General features: G+C 39.6%; 1 protein-coding gene across 2 annotated transcripts in view; it reads left to right on the forward strand.

Moving 5' to 3' along the window:
* CSMD1 (CUB and Sushi multiple domains 1) overlaps positions 1 to 21,280 on the forward strand; it is a 1,831,060-nt gene that overhangs the window by 1,652,348 nt on the left and 157,432 nt on the right. For both annotated transcript variants that reach the window (XM_070598372.1, XM_070598373.1), the window contains exon 42: positions 16,857 to 17,045. In XM_070598372.1, coding sequence (XP_070454473.1) covers positions 16,857 to 17,045 — 189 coding nt within the window. The remainder of the gene's footprint in view (positions 1 to 16,856; positions 17,046 to 21,280) is intronic.

The following is a 21,280-nucleotide window of genomic DNA, read 5'->3' on the forward strand; positions in this document are numbered from 1 at the left end:
GGCTGCAGACAATGGCTGTGGGAAAAAGTCAGATAACAACTTCGGGTGTGTAGACATGGTACCTGACAGATCCACTTACTTATCTCAGGTTGTGCAGCTGCTAAAATAACTTTTCCAAGAATCTGTGAGTCAAATGTTTCCCATAAATACTTCTAGCACGTGCCTTGAGAATTAGATATCAGATTTTGCCTAGCGTCATACGCCATCCAGACGCCAGCTGTGGCCCTCTTGCTTCTTGCAGGTACAAGTATAATTGTTCAGGAACTACCCAATTTCCTGACCTCTGAAAGTCAGAAGCTCTCCCCAATGTTTATTGAGCTAATGTGGATTTAGCACTTTCAAAGAGTCATATAAGGACTCAATAGGCTGATTGGGTCCAAACAACAGTTTCTCCTGTCTCTCACCAGTGAGGAAACCAATGGTCAGTCCATGGAGGGGTAGAAAGAGACCAGCATCTGTGCTATGAGCCTGTAGTAGATGCTGCTGCCTCTCTCATTCTGCAAACTCTCACCTGGTTCTTCCATCTGCCTGTGTTCATTCTGCACCCCATCCTGCCTCCTACAGCCTCCAAGCTGTGTCCTCCCACCCTACCCCATAGCAGCCTTAAAGCCCAGCCATGTGTGTATTCTCCTCCGGAAAGCCTTTCAATCCTGGTATCTTAGTGTGTTTACCCCTCCCAGGCAGACATTCTGCCTGCTCCAACTCTTTATGATTATCCGCTTCTGTTCAGAGGGACTTCTCACTCCCCCTGGGGACAAGCCACCAACTCCGATGACTCCTACTAGCTCCTGTAGCTGGTGCCAATTGCAAAACAAAGCCAGACTTAGTAAGAAGAGACTCTACTGGGAGGGATTTTTACTGCAAGAGAGGGGAAAGGTCTATTGCAATAGAGAGAACAGCACTTTAACCACAAGCTCAGCAAGTGTCTCAAGGATTAGGAAAAAGGATTTTCCTTTATAGAGAGGAGTAAGCAAGGCTGGAAGGAACTGAGTTTGTGGGTGTGGGATGAACAGGAGAAGCCATGATGGGGTGATGGATCAGAGAAAGTCTTTCTCTGAGCACAGCCTGCTGTTGAGGAGGGGCTGTCTGCTGGCTCAGGCTGATGATAGGCCAAAGTTTGGGGGCCTGAGAGAAGGAGAAAAGCTTAACTAAAATTTAGTTAACAAGCATTTGTTCCGGTTGATGAATGGGGATAAAAACAATTCAGCAACCATTATAAAGCAAAGCATGGGAATTTGGAGGGTTTTGTCTGGCCTGGTCATAAGTAAACCAAGGGGCACCTTGAGTGTTATCTAAGTCATGAGTGTTTGTGTGTGTCGGGGGTGGGGGGGGGCGTGTTTCTTTGTATTAAGACATTTCCTGGAGCACAAAAGAGTGTGTGTGAGAGGGGAGGATTGCCTCACCTCCCCTGCTGTCTAGGATTACAGGGCTTAGGTAACCTTCACTTAACTGTCATAGGAATTCCTTGAGATATCAACACAGAACCCCTAGGCCTTGCAGTTGTCAACTTAAAAAGCAAATTTGCCTGTTATTTCATATCAAAATGAGTTTATTGGAGAATATTCAAAAGAATTGCAATTCCAGATGTTCCTGTTATGGCAAACCATAGGAAAATCCAACAAACAAGGGAGGGGAGCTGCCTTTATAGGGAAAAAGGGGTAGTCCGAAGGAGCTCCTCTAAAGGAAAGTCTATTGGGGGAGAGTAACAGTTCAGGGCAGCAATGGCTTCTCATTGGCTGGGCTGTTGCCGGGTAGGGAGAGAAATCTTCTGTAGGGGAGGAAGACATTTCCTCTACCCTCTCTGGGTTCATCTGGCCAGAGAACGAATTAAATTCACATGAGACAGAATAGCAGGAGAAAATTAAACAAAACTTTATAACGTGTATACATGGGAGAGGCTCAGGCAAGTTGAGCAACTCCCCAAAATGGCGGAAACCCCCACCTTAAATATCATATCCAGCTAAAGACAAAGGAGGATGTTGAGGGTGGAGGGGGAGTCAATCTTTGGTGATTACCACACAAGTACAATAAACAAATGCAGATTTAAGTTCTTGCCTTTGGCATTGATTAAGAGTTTCTAGAGATAAAGTCATCCCTCTCGTCTTCCTGGTACAGAGAGGGAGCCACCTTTACAGATGGAGATTTCCTTTACAATGTAAATGTCTCCTAAAAAAACGCAAGCAAGTTCCACCCCTCAGTTGCTTTCCTGTCTGCAGTTTATTAAAAGCAATAAGCCCCAAATAATCCTCATGCCAAAGAGACATATCTTGGGGTGGCTAATTCCAGGCCCCCCCACTTCCTTCGGAAGTGAAGTAGCTGTACTTCCTCTGAAGATGCAGGTGCAGATCTCTTCCTGTTTGGTGTAGTTGAGGATGTGTGATACGGCGTGAGAGCTCCCCCTGCAGGCCTTCCTGACCCCAGCTTAGTTAACGTTTCTATGATTAATTTCCACACAGTCAACACAGGTTCACTGATAACAAAGCTTCTCCTGTGTGCATGACTCCTCTTGATTCTCCACCCAGGTCACAAAGGAAGATATTAAGCATGGAAAAATAAACAAACAAAACACTGAGAAACTTGGAAGAAAGCAAACTCCAAGAGGAAACAGTAGAGAAAATGCAAAGTCAGGCATTCTTAAGAATTGGGAAAAACTCACAGGCTGATTGGAAATTTTACCTTTTTCTACAAATGTTTGACTAAATAAAGATTCATCTTTCTTTTAATTAAAAAGGGAAGTTCTGTGATGATTGATGATAGCAGCAACCTTCTTGGAGCTTCTCTTCTCATCTTATTTCTATCCATCAGAGTACCTGTGTTCACTTAAAACCCAAAAGTTTACAGATTCAGCTTTAAAGTGATTAGCCAACCATCAAAAAACAAATAAAATAAGAAAAGAAGTCAAGTAAGTCTCAAATTGTTATACAAGCATCCAAGACATATTTCTGCAGTAACCAACTATTACATTAGTGTAATTTTTCTTCAAGATGAAATTCGAGGTGAAAGTAAATAACGTTGTGAATCACACCGATTAAGACACACAGCTCTCCTGGGACTTTTTCTTGCTTCCAATACCTGTTTTGGTGCTTCCTTGACTTAACTGAATTTCTTTTCATTCTGATGAAATCCCATGAAATCCCATTTTTCTCCCATTATATCCACTTTTTCTTCTTTAGCCTGCCTTGGTTTGTTTGTTTTAAAGAAAAGTTCGGTTGATTATCTTACCACACTATGGGATTCTCTAGCCCAATGCACATAAATAAGCCAATTAATTGCAGCATCAGCCTTTTGGAAAAGAAATCAGCTTTATTCTGTGAGATTGATCTGCAGTGAGACAGAGGGCATGTGTCCTCAGATCTGTCTCCCTGCTTCAGAATTTGGGGCAAAATTTAAGAGGTTAGGGAGAATAGGCTGGCATGCAGAAACACTGGTGAGACAGGTTTTGTTTGGTGGGTATTAGTTACCAGGGAGAGGGTGTGGCCTCAGCTGGGTAGGTGGTGGTTCTAAGATTGTGATGTAGAACAGGTTTAGTTAACAGAAAGCTGCCTGTGTTCAAGGCCATTACTTCCAAAGGGAGTGGAGGTGACTTGGTTTGGGCAGTTTGCCCAAAGCCAAACTCAACCTTCCCTCATCTCCAGGGCAGGAGGCAGTGTTACAGCTTGGAGGCCATTGAAGAAAGGCTCCTCCCCTCCCACAGAGACTCAGAAGGGAGCACCATTGTCCCGAATGACTGCATTTCAGAGGAGAAACTCCTACGTCCTTGAGAAGGACATCCTGGGTTTTAAAACTGGCAGAGGCTTTTGGAAAGGTTTGCATACACCCCAAAGGGGCAGAGAAAAGATTCACAATGACAAGTTTTCTAAAATAAGTTTTCTAAGAAAAGGGAGGTCAGGAGCCCAAAGTCAGGAGGAAGCTTGGCCAGGCTCTCTTGCTCATAAATGTCAATCATCATCAGAAGTTCAGGGGTGACTTTTGCCAGCATTGGATACTGGCCGGATGATGTGAAGGCCAATGATTCTGCGACTCTTTTTGCCTTTTCCTCTTGTGACCATGTGGGCCAAGGAGGGCTGTTGCACCTCCAATGTCAGGTCCACATTCAGAGAAGAAAGGGGGGAAGGAGAGAGCTTCCTGGGAGTGACTACTGGGAGATCCATCCACATGACTATTGCTCACATTTCATTGGTAGAAATCTGCTCTCTAACCACCATGGGCTGAAACAAAAGCTAGGAAATGTAATTTTTTTTCAATCCGGGCACATTCCTTTCCCAAAGAACATTAGGGCTCAATTCTTAAGGACAAAGGGGAGCGTGAGTCCTGGTCTGTAGCATGCTGCAATAGTATATAAACCGTCAGTCTACAATCACACTTGGGCTTTCTGCCTCGCCCTCACTGGCAAAGTTCACATTTGAATTCTCTCAGAGTAGAAATTATCTATTGATGAAGAATTCTGTAACGTTTCAGACTTGTGGATTCAATTTAAAATCAATTTCAGGTATTTTGAATATTTCCAAAGGAAAGATTCCCAATTCATTTAAAATATGTATACATGCAACCATAGAATTTTAGATTTGGAAAACAAAATCTTGATAATCAAAGTTCGAATATGAAGTATGTCTCAAAACAGAAAAAAAGCATTATTTTTGGTTGCTTTCTTTTAATTATACTATGGAATCTCAATATCTCCTTTTCTTTGTTTTGCCATGCTGGGTTTATAATATGTATACACAGGATTGATTCTTCCATTATTTGCTAAAATTTTACATTTCTCAAATAGCTATCGAGGTCTGATCAGTTCAAACAAATATACATGACAGTTTAGCATCAAATCAGCTTAGATTCAGGGTATAGATCAGTATTTAATCATTGCAATATTCGAATATCCCATCATTATGGTTTCTCATAACTTATTAAATTCTCTGTGATCTAAACCTGTTTAGTTGTATTTTTGTTTGTTTGTTTGTTTTGATGAGGAAGATTGGCCCTGAGCTGATGTCTGTTGCCAGTCTTCCTCCTTTTGCTTGAGGAAGATTAAGCCTGAGCTAAAATCTGTGTCAGTCCTCCTCTATTTTGTATATGGGACCATGGCTTTCATGAGTGGTGTGTAGGTCCACACCCGGGATCCGAACCTCCAAACCCCAGGCCGCCTGAAGCGGAGCATGCAAACTTAACCACTACACCACCAGGCCGGCCCCTGCAGTGTATTTTTTTGAAGGCTACTCATTTATTAGGCCAGCACAAGAACTCAGTTTCTGGCTAAGAGTTAGGAATTAAAATAAGACATGGTTTGGCAGTAAACAATGTCATAATTTAGCAGGAAAACTAGAGCTTTGACAACCACATTAAAATCCAACATGAGACTTCCTAGAACTGAGGTATTTGTGGACGTTTGAGGGAATCACGTTCTGTGGCATCACAGGCACACAGCACATTTTCGCTGAGGATGTTCTGTGTGAAAAGGACCCTGAGGCCTGTGTGGGAAACACTCCCTGTGGTTCGTGGAGGAAATACCCACACCAGAGGCGAGAGACCCATTGGAGCTAAGTCGATGGAGTGATGACATTTGACTATAAAATAACTTGAATCCCAAGTCAAGACGTTGAATTTTGTTCTCTAGACCAAGGGTTCTAGCATTCAAGGGATCCATGACTTGCATTGTAAAAAAGTTTATACGTATATTGTATATATATAAATATATACATATATTATAAAATATAAATGTAAAAATATGGCATTTCATTTTTTTTCTCTTAACCTCTAGTGATGCTGATGTAATATTAGCATTACCTGCACTTCATCACCAAATCACAGATAATTCCATATTTTATTACATTTATTGCAGATATCTCAAAATATTATGCAGTATTTTGAAGTTACATTAATGATTAGACGTGCTACCTGTTGTTTAGTGACATAACACATATAATCCTATGCCACAAATTTGGCTTGCATTACACTGTCATAAATATATTTTAATATGATTGATTTTCTTTGTAATATTGTAAATTTTATTTTATGCATTTAAAATATTAGTTCCAGAAGGTTCACCAGAAGCCAAAGGTGCCTATAGCAAAGTTATTATGAATCCAGGAGGGCAATAAGAAAATACTAAAGGTTTTTATGGAGTGTATCTCAGTCCATTGGGGCTACTCCAATGAAATACTGTAGACTGAATGTCTTAGAAACAGCAGAAATTTATTTCTCACACTTCTGGAGGCTGGAAGTCCAAGATTAAGGTGCTGGCAGGTTTGGTGTCTGGTGAGGGCAGATTTTCTGATTAGTAGAGGATGCCCTCTAACTGTAATGATACATGGTGGAAGGGGCTGGGAGCTCTCTTGTGTCTCCTTCATAAGGACACTAATACCATTCATGAGGGCTCCACCCTCATGGCCTAATAATCTCCCAAAGGCCCCACCTCCTAACACCATCACCTTGGGGGTTAAGATTCAACATATGAGTTTTTCGGGAACACAAGTGTTCAGTCCACAGCAGTGAGAATTGCGTTAGTTGTACACACATTTTTAACAGCTTCATCTAATACAGTGTAGATTATGGACTTTTCTGGAGCCAGGAAACAGGTTTGGTGAAAAGAGGGAGGCTGGAGGCAAAAAGATACGTTTAAGAGGCTAAAGCTTCAGGCAGGGGTGATGAAGACATGACAAGGCTATAACAGCACTATTGGCACCTACTCTGAAGGAAATGATTAAGGTAATGTCTAGACAGTGGTGGTGGGCTGCAGACCCCACAGGGTGGTGGTGGTGCTGAGGCTGAGACGTGAAGAACGGGAAGAAGCCGTGGATGGAAAGTACAAGAGAAGAGTTTTCTAGGTGGAGAGAAGCTTGGCATGTTCACAGAACAGAGAGGAAGATAGGTAGAGTGCTGGGAAGAGCAAGGTCTGGGAGGTGTGCGGGATTCAGACCAGGGATTGAGTTGTGACACATTCAGATGTTTTTCCAGGTGCCGTGTGAATTAATTGAAGGATTTTAAACAAAAGACAAATCACTGCAATGCAGAGGATTGACAAAGGGAGGGGTGGGTGGAAAAGTGAGAAACGCAATGCGGAGGCCATGGCAGGGGTCCGGGGGAGATGCAAGTTTCAGCTTGAGCACGCCTGCTTTCATGAGTCTGCTTCACCTGGTTGTGTGCTCAACTTAAAATCTGAATAATGTTTGTTATGAGTTCCTGCTTCTCTTTCATATTGCTGTACCTCTAGTCCCCACCCCTTCTCTATTCCTATTGAGTATATTCCATCAAAATATGAACATTTCATTCTGGATCATCATTTTAAACTTGGTTATTATGTGGTAATCTCTATTGTGTAACTGGCATGATCTTAATATCTGAGTCAATAAGAAAAATATACCAAATTATCTCTCAAACCATAAGTTGCCAATGAAGTGGTTTTTCTCAGTTGAGCCCAAGAACTTTTGAGAAGTCTCCCTCATTCTGAATATGCTTATTACCTTATACAAAACTTAACTTTTCTTTCTTTATTGACATTGCAAGTCAAATACAAATTCCCATGATAGTATTGTTTGCCATGTAGTTTTGAAACTGTATTTTATCCTACGTAACTTGTGATCTTCATAGCTCAAAAAAATGTTTTATGTTTTATTTCTCTTGATATTTTCCCAATCGGTTTATTAAGGCCATGACTACATGGTTCCAAAAGCTACCAATTAATTCAATCCAAAAAGAATGGTCTGCACAAAAAAAACACGAAAAAGTCTATGTAGGAATCATTTAGATCAGAGGTCGTAAAGTTGCTGTGATTGGCTAGCAAATATTAATATTTTTTAAATTGTCGATATTTAGAATTAGATTTCACATGACTTGTGAAACACCCCTACATCCATTTTCCCTTTTTCTCTTGCCAATGTCAGAATGTGGAAACGTTTGGCCAGCATTCTCAGTGAGGACAGGCTCCTGAAGTGTCAGAGTGACTGCCCCCTTCAAAGTGGGAAAGCATTGACTTCAAAAATTTCCTTTAGCTTCCTGCCAGCTTTGATCATTGATGTTGTCTTTGAATTTCTGAGTCTTCATCTAGCCAAACATCTGGTTGGTTGAGTGAATGTTTTATTTACTTAACACCTGACTCTGAGTTTATGTATCCACATTAAAAATAAACAAACAAACAAACAAAACCCTTCTAAGTAATGTATTTTTTATTGTAGGCAATTAATTTGCCATAATTGAGAGAGATAAAAATGAATTAAATACAAAGAACAAGAACATGAATTTGAGGTGTTCTAATTTCTTGTAGGGTAGGGCATCATATCTGACAGGGATGATATTTAATTAGATAGTTTATTGGTGTTTGTCACTTTATAAAATTTATAAGTTGGCAAAATGACACAATTCTGATTTGTATGTCACATCAAAATTCCTAAGTTCTACTTGAGCTTTATAAGTTAAGCTTACAATTAATAACTCATAAGAAGATGCATAAATCATGCAGATAATTCTTTTCATTCTCAATGATGTCTACGTTGTACCCTTATGCTTAAGACTTGTCATTTATTTATGGCCATATAAAGGTCAAAAATGTTACTAGTAGATGTAGCTGTCTTGAAGTTAAATGACTTACACAAAACTTGAGAGATGGAAGATGAAGAACTGTGTTAAATAAAATTGAGTTCATGTACCTTATTTCTAAGTCAAGAAGTGGAAAACAGATGATAGTATGAAGAGATTTATCAACTGATGAGATATTAGTCAGGAAATATAATGGATATCAGAAAGATGACTACATGATTCTATTGGCAGTCACATTAAGCTTCTATAATTTAAACACTTGATGTGGATATCACTTGAGATGGATAGATGTGAATAATAGATATTTTCCTAGATCCAAACAAAGGATTCCCCTATGAAGGTGTAGGGAAGGAAGACACATCCTCTACCCTCTGGGTCCTTCTGGCTGGGCTACGAATTAAATTCACGTGAGACAGAATAACAGGAGAAAATCAAACAAAGCTTTATAACATGTCTACATGAGAGACACTCAGCAAAACTGAACAACTTGCCAAAGTGGTGGCCCACTCATCTTAAATACCATCTTCAGCTAAAGACAAAGGAGGATGTTGGGGGTAGTGTTTTGGGACTTCAAGGGGGTGGAAGGCAATTTACATGGAGATGGAAATGTAAATGGGCCAGCAACAGACAATGTGACCTGAGAGACATGTTTCACATTACACTACAGTTATCTTATGGTATTAGCTCCTTCCTAGAACAGGCCCTTCCATTTTAAATTCTTTTAGGCAGTGTGTGGGGAGTGGGGGGAGAAGCAAAGTTTCTTTCAGACTCTTTCGTTCTTAAAAATAGTCAAGCCAAAGAGACACATTTTGGAGTGGCCAATTCTGATCCCCCACAAAGGGTAAAATTCTGTGTTATCTTATTCTTGTAGTCTTGGAATGGGCTTATTTGTGCTTTAGATTTTTCAGAATATTTGTGAAATTTTGGCATATTAAGAATTTTAGTGACTTATTTTACTTCTGGTTTTTGTAACTTGACATTTGGAGAAGTTGAATATTTATCTATCTTCCTTCCTTCCTCCCTTCCTTTCTGTCTTTCTCTTTCTTGTTCTTTTTTACATAATAAAGCATAATTCTTCAATGCTAAAAGACATAAAGATAATTTTAAGTGCTTCAGCCATAGAAAGTAAAAACGTCTTGTTTTTTTTTCAAAGTTCCACTCTTTTTCTCATTCCTTCTGCTATGCATGCTAAGCACTTAAAAAAAAAAAAAAGGATATGTTAAATCTGTTTTATTCATCCACACTAGTGAATTGAATCGATGAGAAAATAGGCGCTAGTTTGTGGATGCCAGTTTTTCCCCTTAGGAAGAGAAGCGCTAAAGCTACCTTTATGTGCGATGAACAACTGAATAGTTCATTCTAACTGATTGCGTAAGCGCACTAACTCTTCCCTATAGATATGACTATAATTTGTACATGAAAGTGATGTGCTTCTAAAACTATTACTCTTTTTCCTTTCCACATGAAATTCTGAGCCGCCTTGAGTGAACTAGAAGAACAGGGCAGGGGGCTTGCTCTATCCTTCTTCACCCATCTGCGTGAGTGAATGAAACTGTTGACATGAGCTTTTTATAAAGAAGCCAATTTCACATAAAAATGCTTAAAACAGTGGACAACAAATAGTTGTATCAGTTCCCATTCACTGTAGGGTATCCTTTTTCAAGATGGCAAAAGCATTTACGATGGTAGTTCGTGGACTAGACGCTTAGAGACTAAGGTCCAAATCTTAAAAGTTGACCAGTTTTCTTCCTGCAGATCATGTGGATTTGCTTTCCTTTTATGAGTTTGCTACAAGTAAAAGTAAAGATCTCAACCACTTTCTCCCTTAAAAGATCTATTCCTCCAAACCAAAAGCATACCCAGACCTGTACTTCAGTAGATGTGTCTCCCGGGTGATGGCACCTTCAGATGTCCACATCCCAGTTGAGATTTGCTGCATGCTTCTTAATCAGCCCTAGTCCCAAGCTTCGGATACAGTGAAGGAAGCAGATTCTTTGTCTGATGTGTGAATCTGCAGTCTCACTGAGTCCAATTCCTTTGAGTAAAATAAAAGTTTCTCCACAAGGTAAAGGCTAATATGCCAAAGGACTACTTGGCTTCTTAATTCTTAGATGGTGAAGGCATAAGATGCAATTGTAGTTGCAATTATGAGTAAGCAATTTAGTTAGTCATCCCCCACTGGAGCCTTCAGGGAGCTCAAAAGTGTGGGATTGGCTGCAACCTTAGTAATAATATTGGTTGACTTCATCAGTAGGTGTTGGGATCAAGGAGTTAACAAAACGAATGAAGAACATTTAGGTGGATAATATATCTTAAAAGTGAAAACCAGGATCATACCCTTGGTACAAAGGAAGGTAATATGCCATCCTAGTCATGATAATGGCCCATCTGGGGAACTAGCGAGCTTATGTTTGTGTGCATTTTGGAAATTCTGTGGACTACCATAGGTGACATAGACACTTCTGGGACCCCAGATTAATTTTTCATGGAGAGGGAAGCTGAAGACTTGAAAAGGGCTTCAAAGTCATGTTCTGTGTAGATGTTGATGCAAACCACAGGCTCTCCTCCTTGTGACAAGGCTGTTTTCTTAAAGTATTTCACAGTATCCCGACATTAGAAGCAGTGGTTTCTCTATCCCTGGTCTACCTCCTTCAGAGAAGTGGCTCAAGGGCTATATCTTGAATACTCAAATATATTTATCATAGAGACTAGAAATTTCTTATAGTCAAGACTTGACTTTATTGAGTTGATATATGCCAACCATGGGTCATTGCATTTATCACCACGTTTAATTCTTGGGGATAATATTTGTTCCCCTATCGTAAATGAAGAAATGAGTCTTCTGGAATTGAGTGGTATGCCCAAGATCCCATATCCATTATACGGGGAGACCCAAGTCAAGTTCAAAGCACAGGTCTTTCTTCTAGCACACCTCAGGGCGTCTGCTATTTTACAAAGTGACCTCAAGGCTCTTGTGTGTCCTCCAAAAGCCAATTTCTCTGTTTGCTGCTGATTCTCTTTCTAATCTTTCAGAACTACTAGATAATACCTCTAAAAGTCTTTAAGTATTGTCAAATATAGGAATGCAGAAATACATGAACAAGTCACTGGGCTTCAGTTGAAACAAAATTTGTTTGGAAATCATGACTCTTACTTCACTTTACACTAGAAAGTGACTTCTTTATCAAATTCCACTGAAATACTCTTTTCTTTATCTCTCTTCCTCGATGACTTTTTTTAATTAAAACTTTTTATATTTTTAAAATCAATTTATGGAGATCAATGATTTCACTATGAGTGATGAGCACAGAACAGCAAAGCTATGCTCGCCTGAGGATTCTGAGAGCTGACTGAGAGCAACTTCCCCCTCAAGCTCAGAGGGCACATTAATTAAACTCCCATCTCTGCAGCCTGGCACACCTGTGCATCCCAGACCTTCACAGGTGCTTGGATGTGACCAGAGCAGGCAACACAAATCCACCGCACCTACGCTAAACCGCACACAGTGGAAATCCTTCCAAAATTCATCTATTTTTAGCATACTAAAGAATTGTTTTTATTACTTCTTTATAGCTTATGTTTATATTACTTCTTTAATTGAGACTCCTAATACAGTCCGATCGATCAATGTATACATCGCTGTGTAAATATGCCTATGAAGCAAACTTTGGGAAAGCCACTTAAAAACAGGAGAAGGTAACTTGTGACTTTGTAAACCAAACATTTCAGAGAATATTGACGTTGATGTTTAAATAGTAAAGTACTCCACTGAAGAAGAGATTTCGAACAAAGACCTGAAAATAGAGTACCTGATATTTATGTTGAGTGTATAATTCACAATTGAAAAAAATTAATTGGCATTTTAGATTATTAAGAAAACTCTGAAATGAGCCATGGGTTTTGTATGATGGTCTTTTTGCCTGGCAAATATCATTTACAAGATGAAGAATGAATCCTGGCTTTTAAAAATGGGTCTGTGTCCATTTATAGAACATGCCCCATGGTCTGATCATTTTGGTTACTGGGTCCTCCTCTGTTAAGACCTCCCATGATGAGTGTGAAAGGGGCACACAGGTGGGGTCACGGGCTGCAGAGGTTTGTCTCCCTGAGGTCCCCCTCCCCTGAGACACCTGACTTCTCTCTCTCTCTGGAGCACACCCTATTTACTCTCCCCAAGAACCTTCTTTTCTGAGTCTTTGCCTGGCCTGCAATTTCTCTCCATTTAGATGTCAATTTAAATGTTCCTTTTTGAAGAAACCAATGTCTGACCTCTCTTACTTATACCCTGTTTGTTTTTTATTTCAGTCCTTGTTTATTTTTTAATAGTAGTTTACAGAACTTACAATTATTTTATCTAATTACCAACATATTGATTTATTTGTGTCTATTTCCCTAAATAGAATGTAGGCTTCACGAAAGCAAGACGCATTTCTGTCTAGTTTCCATTTATAACTAGTGTTTATAACACAGTAGACTCTCGGTACATAATTTTATTTCACTCAATAAACAGAAGGCATAAAAGCTATTGTCCTGCCTACCTGGGCTGGACTGCTGTCTTTTTCAGTTTTTCTTTTAAACCCCCACACAGGACAATTGTGTTGGTTCCATGAAGAAAAGGAAAGCCACTTTTTTTCATCTAATAGAGAGAGTAGCCCACAGCTACTGGATTTAGAATCATGGGACTCCTGAAAGGCAACTTTGAAATGTCCATCTCAGGCCCATTCGCAGAGTTAAACAGATGGGTAGAAATGGGCAGTGCCTTGAACTCGAGCTTCTTAGAGCCCTAACGAGAACTTGACTGCACTTCTTAAATTATCCAACAAACACATAACAAAAGCAGGGAAAAGCATTAACATGCATGTGAGTGAACGTGTGTGAGTACGTGTGTGTGTCTGTGTTAGCACTGTTTCACGTAACAGCTGACCGTTACCTTGCTCCTAATGCGCTGGGATATCCGTGCCTCTATCGATACCCCTGGCCCTGCTGAAGCGTGAGTGGAATCTTTCCGTGCAGATGAGGTTATACTGAACACCCTTCTGTTTGATTCTCCTCCCATGGAAATCAGCCATCCTTTTGGATACTCTTTAAGAAAGATTTGTTTTTTTTTTAAAAGATTGGCACCTGGGCTAACAACTGTTGCCAATCTTTTTTTTTTTCTGCTTTATCTCCCCAACCCCCCCCCACCCCGTACACAGTTGTACATCTTAGTTGCATGTCCTTCTAGTTGTGGGATGTGGGACGCTGCCTCATCGTGGCCTGACGAGTGGTGCCATGTCCGCGCCCAGGATCCGAGCCCTAGGCCGCCGCAGTGGAGCGCACAAGCTTAACCACTCAGCCACGGAGTCGGCCCCAAGAAAGATTTTATTAGCAGTTATATTTGATGTATTAGAGGACTCATTTCTCCAACAGAGTTTATTGCATTTCAAAGAATTCAAGAATGGGAACAGACTGTGGATTTCATTCTCAAAGAGAGTGATAAAGAAGAAAGGCAGTTGCTGATTGACATACAGTCTGGGATTCTCCGTTCTTTTTCTGAGCGTGGGTCTGTGAAGTAATTTTAGACTCAAATAACAACATTGCAAGGAGGCATCCCATGCACTATGCATGTCTGCTTGGCCATGGGGGCCTGGCTTTCAGGAAAAGGCTGTTTCATGGCCGTCAGCATGGGGTGGCCCTTGGGAGAGGCAGGCAGCCTTGCAGAGGGTTCGCCAGGTTGGCCCAGGGAGGAGCACAGTGAGGGAATGGAGAAAAGGAGTGTGCATGTGTGTGCGTGTGATGTGTGCACGCGCTGTGTGATGTGTGTATGCACAAGCATGTATGGAAATGTGCACGTGAATGTGTGTATGTATGCACATGTGTGCACGAGATGTGTGCATGTGATATGTATACCTGTGTGGTGTGTTGTGCATGTGTGTGCACATATGCGTGTGTGACATGTGTGGTATGTTTTGGCATGTGTGACTATGTATGTGTGTGAGTGCATTGCACTCATGTATGTATGTGGGGGGGTGTGCATCTGTGTGTGAGTGTGTGTACATGCGTGTGCATCTGTACGTGTGTGAGCGTGCGGTAGAAAGAGAGAAGGAGAGACACGCTGGTCTGACCAGGCTTTCTGTCCTTACAGATGATGGTAGAGTTTTCTAAGCATCTAGTTTTCAAATAGTGTGTGATGACATTGCAGAAGCAAGCAATAGTGACAGACGTGCGTTTCTAGCCCTGAAGGATGCTCCTTCATGACGCACTTTTCCATACTGGTGTGAATGCTCTTTTCCTTTGGACAATTGGAGAGTTTTTCCCCTGAAGTCTGGTACTACATAGAAGATTTCAACAATGAGATATTCTACTGAAAAGAGGCAGAAAAGCAACTAGGAAACACCTTTCTAGAACATGCAACTATTGTCTTTTTGCTCTATTGCAAATTCCAAAATTGTGCCTTAAAAGCCCTTTTCCTTTTGCAAATGATCCTCATCACTTTGAATTTCATTAACATAATTGTGCTTGTAATGCTAATAGGTCTGGAATAAATCCTTATGTTGAGAGTTTCTCCTAATTTTCCTAGCTGTTCCATGTTATAATATAACTTCATCTAACGCAGCACCAGAAAACTCATTCTATAATTGGTGAATTATGCCTGATTTTGTGTAAACAAAACTTATATGTCTGAATTGAGGTATAAAGGCTATGTGTCAAAAGATGGCATTGAGCTAATGAGAATACTCAACTTCAACAGCTTGTTTCCTCTTAGATATTATCAATATATCATAGGTGTAATTCCCTATAATGTTCAGATGTGTTAGAAATAAAATGAAATCTCTTTAATTTTTGCACTCACCGCTTATAAAGTCCTACTGATGCAGGCTCGGAGAGTTGAGGAGTCCCAAGAAAGATTTCTTGGACTCTCAAGGTCTGGCAGTATGCTCTTTTATTCAGAGAATAGCACGGAGTAGCATGGGGACAGGACCTATGGGCAGTGAAGAGCTGCAATGTGTTGAGGGTTAGGGCTAAATTTATAAGGTATGCAAGTTATTTCTTTACAAGACAAAGGAAAGATGGTGTAAAAAGTCATTAAATGGTATCAGTGCAGGTGGGGTCTGGTTATTGCGTGGTCGTGTAACTTTAGATATGTGTTGGGTCATATAGATGGGCCATATAGGGTGCCCTGGGCTTTTCTCCCTGGGGCAGCCCTCATTCACACCATAAAATCCATTGGTTCATATAGATCGGCATGTAGGCCAGGGCACCTTGGGCTTCTCTACCTGGGGCAGCCTTGGTCTACATCACTAGCACATGAATTAGCTTGACTTTCCCCTGATCTTGATGAGCAGACAGCACTCCTCTCAACCTCACAGGGTAGACACCAGAGAGATGTTGGAGCAGTTGGGAAGTTACACAAGGCCTGTTGGGGATGACAGACAGAGTCAGGGTGGAGGCTGGTTTTCAGGGACAGCCCTGTCCCTTCCTTAGAGAGTGTGTCCTCCACTCCCACTCTGGGAGGGCTTAGTCTACCTCCAGCTTCCTCCTTTTGCTGGGCCCTGGAGGATCCAGCACCAGCGATCATCTCGAGATGCTCAAAGGCCTTTGCTTTGGTGTATCTTCTGACTTCTGTTTTCTGGCTCACAATCTCTCTACAGCTACTCATCTGACTCTCATCCAGAGACATTATACAATCGCAAATATAAAAATGATGAAAACAAGGGATGCTGAAATGTGAAATTAAGGACATTTTAACCTGCTAATTACAGTCAGGGTTTAACCAGAGTATCCTGTTGCCAACTGCATAGTATCTTTATTATATTGAGTAAATAAATGAATTTATAACATGATTGTATTGGTAGTAATTGCTCGATGACTAATTGTTCCTTGAACAATTAATTGACCAAATCAGAACATAGCACATATTTCCTAGTCAGAAGCACTTAGAGTAGAGTGCTAGTATAATTAACTCTTAAATTAAAAGAGAATTAGGTCGACGTTCACTTGACATTCTTTATAGGCACTTTTTATTATCATCTGTTTTACCTTTTCTTTAAATTCAATTCACCTCATATACTTTCTTTCCAAGGTAAACATTGTCAAATTTGTGATTGACGTGTGCTGTGTTACTTCTAAAGCACGCAGCCAGTGTTTGTTAAATGCAAGTTGTTATAATTCTATTGCTATTAATTATTGTTTCCCTTAATCAGGATGGTAACTGGCAACTTGGAAAAGACATTTTTTAAAACATATCAGAAAAGGTCATCTGAAGCAGCTGTATGTAATCAAATTCATCTAAATTCCAGACTGACTCGCTTTTTTATGTAGGAGCTTGATTCTGTCGTCTGTTTCAGCCTATGAGCTACAGAACTGCCCAGATCCACCTCCTTTCCAGAATGGGTATATGATCAACGCAGATTACAGCGTGGGACAATCCATATCGTTTGAGTGTTATCCTGGGTACATTTTAATCGGCCACCCAGTCCTCACCTGTCAGCATGGAATCAACAGAAACTGGAACTATCCTTTTCCAAGATGTGATGGTAGGTTAATCCTTCCTCTTGGGAACAATTTAATTTTTCATGTATATTATAGTGCATCATATATTAAATGAACGTATTCAAAAATTCATTAATTTGTTCAACAAATTTTTATTGGGAATCTATGATGTTAAACTCACTCTACGTAGCATTTCAGGAATGCATCATATGCCAGTAAGTTAAAAGAGATGAATAAATAGGCCTTGTCCACAAGGAAATTGTAAGGATAACAAAATAATACACACAAATATTTATAATGCAAAACCAGGCACGAAGGGCCTGTTTTGATGAATTGAGGTTACAAAGGATGGCGTTTGCTTGGAAAGCAATGGGGAAATCTTTGTGATGACAGCACTATTTAGCTTTACAGTAGTTCCATCAAACGGTGAGGTTAGAGAGGGAGAAAGAGTACTTATTAGTTTTGCCCTAGATGTATTTTATTGTTTGACTTTTACGATAATCATGTATTGCTTTTGTATGTCGGAAAACAGATTTCGTTTTTGTAGTGGGCCTGGAAGGAAACAGAGTATTTTGCTACTCGGAGATAGAGAACACCCCGGGTGGAAGAGCTAGTGTAAGAAAAGACAGAGTGTGGAAACAGTCGTAGGAGAAAGTGAAGCAGCCGCCGTCGAATACTGATGGGGATCAGGGTTTCTCGGGAGACGTTGGACTCGGCTGATGGGGAAGGGTAATGCAGAAGATCTGGATTCACTGGCTGTCTCTGGCTTGAGCAGGAATCGCTTCTCTAAAGATTCTGTATGGCTACCTAACTTTTATGATGACGCCGAAATTTTTGCAATATCAAGTACAAAGGAATGGGTCAAGTACTTTGTTTACGAAGAATGCATATGACACGGAAAAGTTACTGTAAACCTAATATTCTAACATTATAAATACAGTAGCTTTGAATGAAAAATAAAGAAATTGTCAACTCTGTGGCTCTTTGAAATGCTAAATACTTATATCCTAGGGGGAAAAGGGAAAGACATCTAGCTGTGTTGGAATTTCTACTGAAGAATTAAAAAAAAGCACATCAGTGTACTTTTTAAATCATATTTTTTACCTGTATTTTTCCATTCTATATCATTATAAATACAACTATAACAAAACCTTTAGCTATATTTTTGAAACGTCTTTACCTTAGTCTAGCATTAATTCAATAACATATAAAACAGCATTTAAAAAATATTTTATAAAACTAAGTATAGCAGTAACATATCTGGTATTTTTCCGTTAAAACACTTTTAAAAAACTGTTTCATACTACTCTCCATTTAAAAAATCATATGTTTATATGTATAAATTACTTTGAATTGTCAAGATTAAACCCTTTTCTTTGTTTTTGAAGAAGGCTGGCCCTGAGCTAACATCTGTGCCCATTTTCCTCTACTTTATGTGTGGGATGCCTACCACAGCATGGCATGATGAGTGGTGCGTAGGTCTGCGCCCAGGATTTGAACCCACGAATCTTGTGCCCCCAAAGCAGAGTGTGAGAACTTAACTGCTATGCCACCAGGCCAGCCCCTAAATCCTTTCCTTATTTGCAATTTTTGCCTGAATCCTTTGAATTCTTATGTAAATGGAGGCTTCTTGATGTAAAAAAATATAATTAAATATTTAATTAGATTTTGTTGTTTTTTTCAAGCCCGGTTTTCCAACATGGAAATAACTGCTGGCTTAGAATTATTTTGTCAGTGTGAAAATCACAAACTATATTGTTTCTGATATAGCTTAAAGGTGATGCCATCTTTTGTCATTACATCATGACATAACACCCCCTGCAGAAGGTCCTCCAGACAGCCAAGCTGGCCAAGACCCCTGACACCAGCTGAAAGTTCACAGGTTGCCCCCCGAACGCCCCTGAGGTTGGGTAATTGACTAGAAGGACTCCCAGAACTCACGAGCTGTTATGCTCACAGCTGTGGTTCATGACTAGGAAAGGACACATTCAGATCATCTGTGGGAAAAGAGGCGTAGCGTGAAATGTAGGGGGATGCCGCACCCTCTCAGAGCTGATGTGTGGCAATGTGCACAGAATGTCACCAACCTGGGAACTTCACCTGGGCCTTAGTGTCCAGAAATTTTACTGGGACTCTGTTATGTAGGCATGACTGATTATTGACTGTCCATTGGTTGATATCAGCTTCCAGACCCACTGATATCCTGTCACCCAAAAGCCCACCCTAAATGACATGGCTGGTCTTCCAGGCCAGCCTGACCCTGAGACCCTTGGGTGTAGCCAGCCTTCACTTGAAAGGAAGACATTTTTATCAGTCATGCCAGAAATTATCTCCCAGAATCCAGGACAGGTGCCAGCCCTCCCTTCGGGCAAGGCCAAATTCTTTACTAGGCAAATATTTTTACCATTATATTTCTCTTTGTGCAGATAATGTCATAAACAGAGTAAAAAACCAAAACATAAGATTCGTGTAAAATTATATCATAAAGCAAATTTTCTAAACACCATGTAATGTGTATTCAATATCTTCCATATTGGACTAAATTAAAAAAAAAAAAAAAGCAGAGGGTATCACTTCAAAACAAGTTATTTTATCTGTGAAAGGGTGTATTTCAAAAGAAATATGTAGTAAAAAGAGTCCTTGTTTCCTGAGAATGAAGGGGCTGCTCAGGTGTCTACTAGTGTCCGCTTAGACTAGAGTTAATGCCCTCACAAACTCTGCTGATTACCCAGGAGCCTCACCTGAAATGTATTTATTAATCCAGAGTGGTTTATCGTTTCAGATTGATGTTGGTATACAGGGCAAATGATTGAAAAAATCTTCAAAGGTCCAGCCCCATAGACTTCAGAAGAATCTCAGAAAAAACATAGATACTTTGAACAACTTCTGGCATCTCTGTTAAAGATTGAACAATTTGGACAATTAAGATTCAAGAATTCTAAATCTTAAGGCATTGATCTTCACAAGTATATGTTAAACCAGTTTGTATGTATATGCTGAAAGTATGTTAAGTTGCATAAGAATCTATTCTATAAAATTGGTATGTTTTAACTTATCTGAAAAAATCAGGACTAAAAGTATGATATCTATTAAAATAAAAGGAAGAGTATGTCTGAAAGTGACTTAAGAAATTCAAGACAGTATCATTTTTACCAGCAACTTATAATTGTACAGAAGTCTCAGTTAAATAAAAAAGAGCTATAATTGTGAAAATATGGTTAAGAAGACTGTGGTTTATTAATTTACTAAATGTAATTTGATAATTAAATATGCCTTTACACTTACAAATATAGTTCAAAAATTTAAAATATTTTGTTGACTTAATTAAGCCTTTATCACTGAAATATTTATGTAGATATACTTTTAAGGTCTTTTTTTAAGTTTAAACACTGTCATAATGCACCTCAGTTTAAAATGCATTAATATGTGTGATGAGGAACTATGTGGACAGAGGTCATTATTAGGGTAACTTAGTATGTTGCAATAGTGTGTTAGCAGCATCTTTTAGATTGCCAGATTTTGTAAGCAGAAAGCTTTTTGATTGCATAACTGACATGAGAAATCCACCCAGCCAAAAAATATATTATACACATATCTTTTAAGTTAAAGTTTACCACTTCGATTGATAAATACAGAAAATAAACTTTCCCAATAGTATAGAATAAAAAGGACACTATAAAGAATACAACTGTCTCTTTTTCTTACCTGTCTTCATAAATATTATTTTTTAAAATTTTCATTATCAAACACCAATTCCTAAGACAAAGCGCACTGTGTCTCTCAACCTCAAAACCATCGTAAGGAAACCAGAGTCAGTGAATGAAAAAATAGGTCAGAAATACCTATGGTGCTCCACACATTCGCTGAGATTAAGCATTCAGTGCCTGGATACAGAAATAGTCAAGAGTTTAAAATTCATACATATTCATGCCAAATGTATGTATTGGTTGTTTACTACTGTAAATTTTTTCTTCATACTCTTAAAGTTTAGGCAGAAATCTTAACATAATCCTAGAGAAAACCATCTCTAAGTTTGTAACTCTCTTAGCATACATGTAGAGTTTTTAAAATTTATTTTTTTATTTAATATCACTTAATATGCTCTGTCTTTCTATCCATCTCAATCCGGGGAAAATCACATCATACGTGTGTAAGTGAGAGGAAAAGGTAATACAATAAAGGGATGTCTCAGGACCCCTTGAGCTTTCCAAATCTAGCCCCAGATAAAATGACGTGATGGTGTGGGTCACCACCTCTCTGTGCTGATGTCTGCCATGGC

The sequence above is a fragment of the Equus przewalskii genome, chromosome 28, assembly GCF_037783145.1.
Source record: "Equus przewalskii isolate Varuska chromosome 28, EquPr2, whole genome shotgun sequence".
Lineage (NCBI taxonomy): Eukaryota > Metazoa > Chordata > Mammalia > Perissodactyla > Equidae > Equus > Equus przewalskii.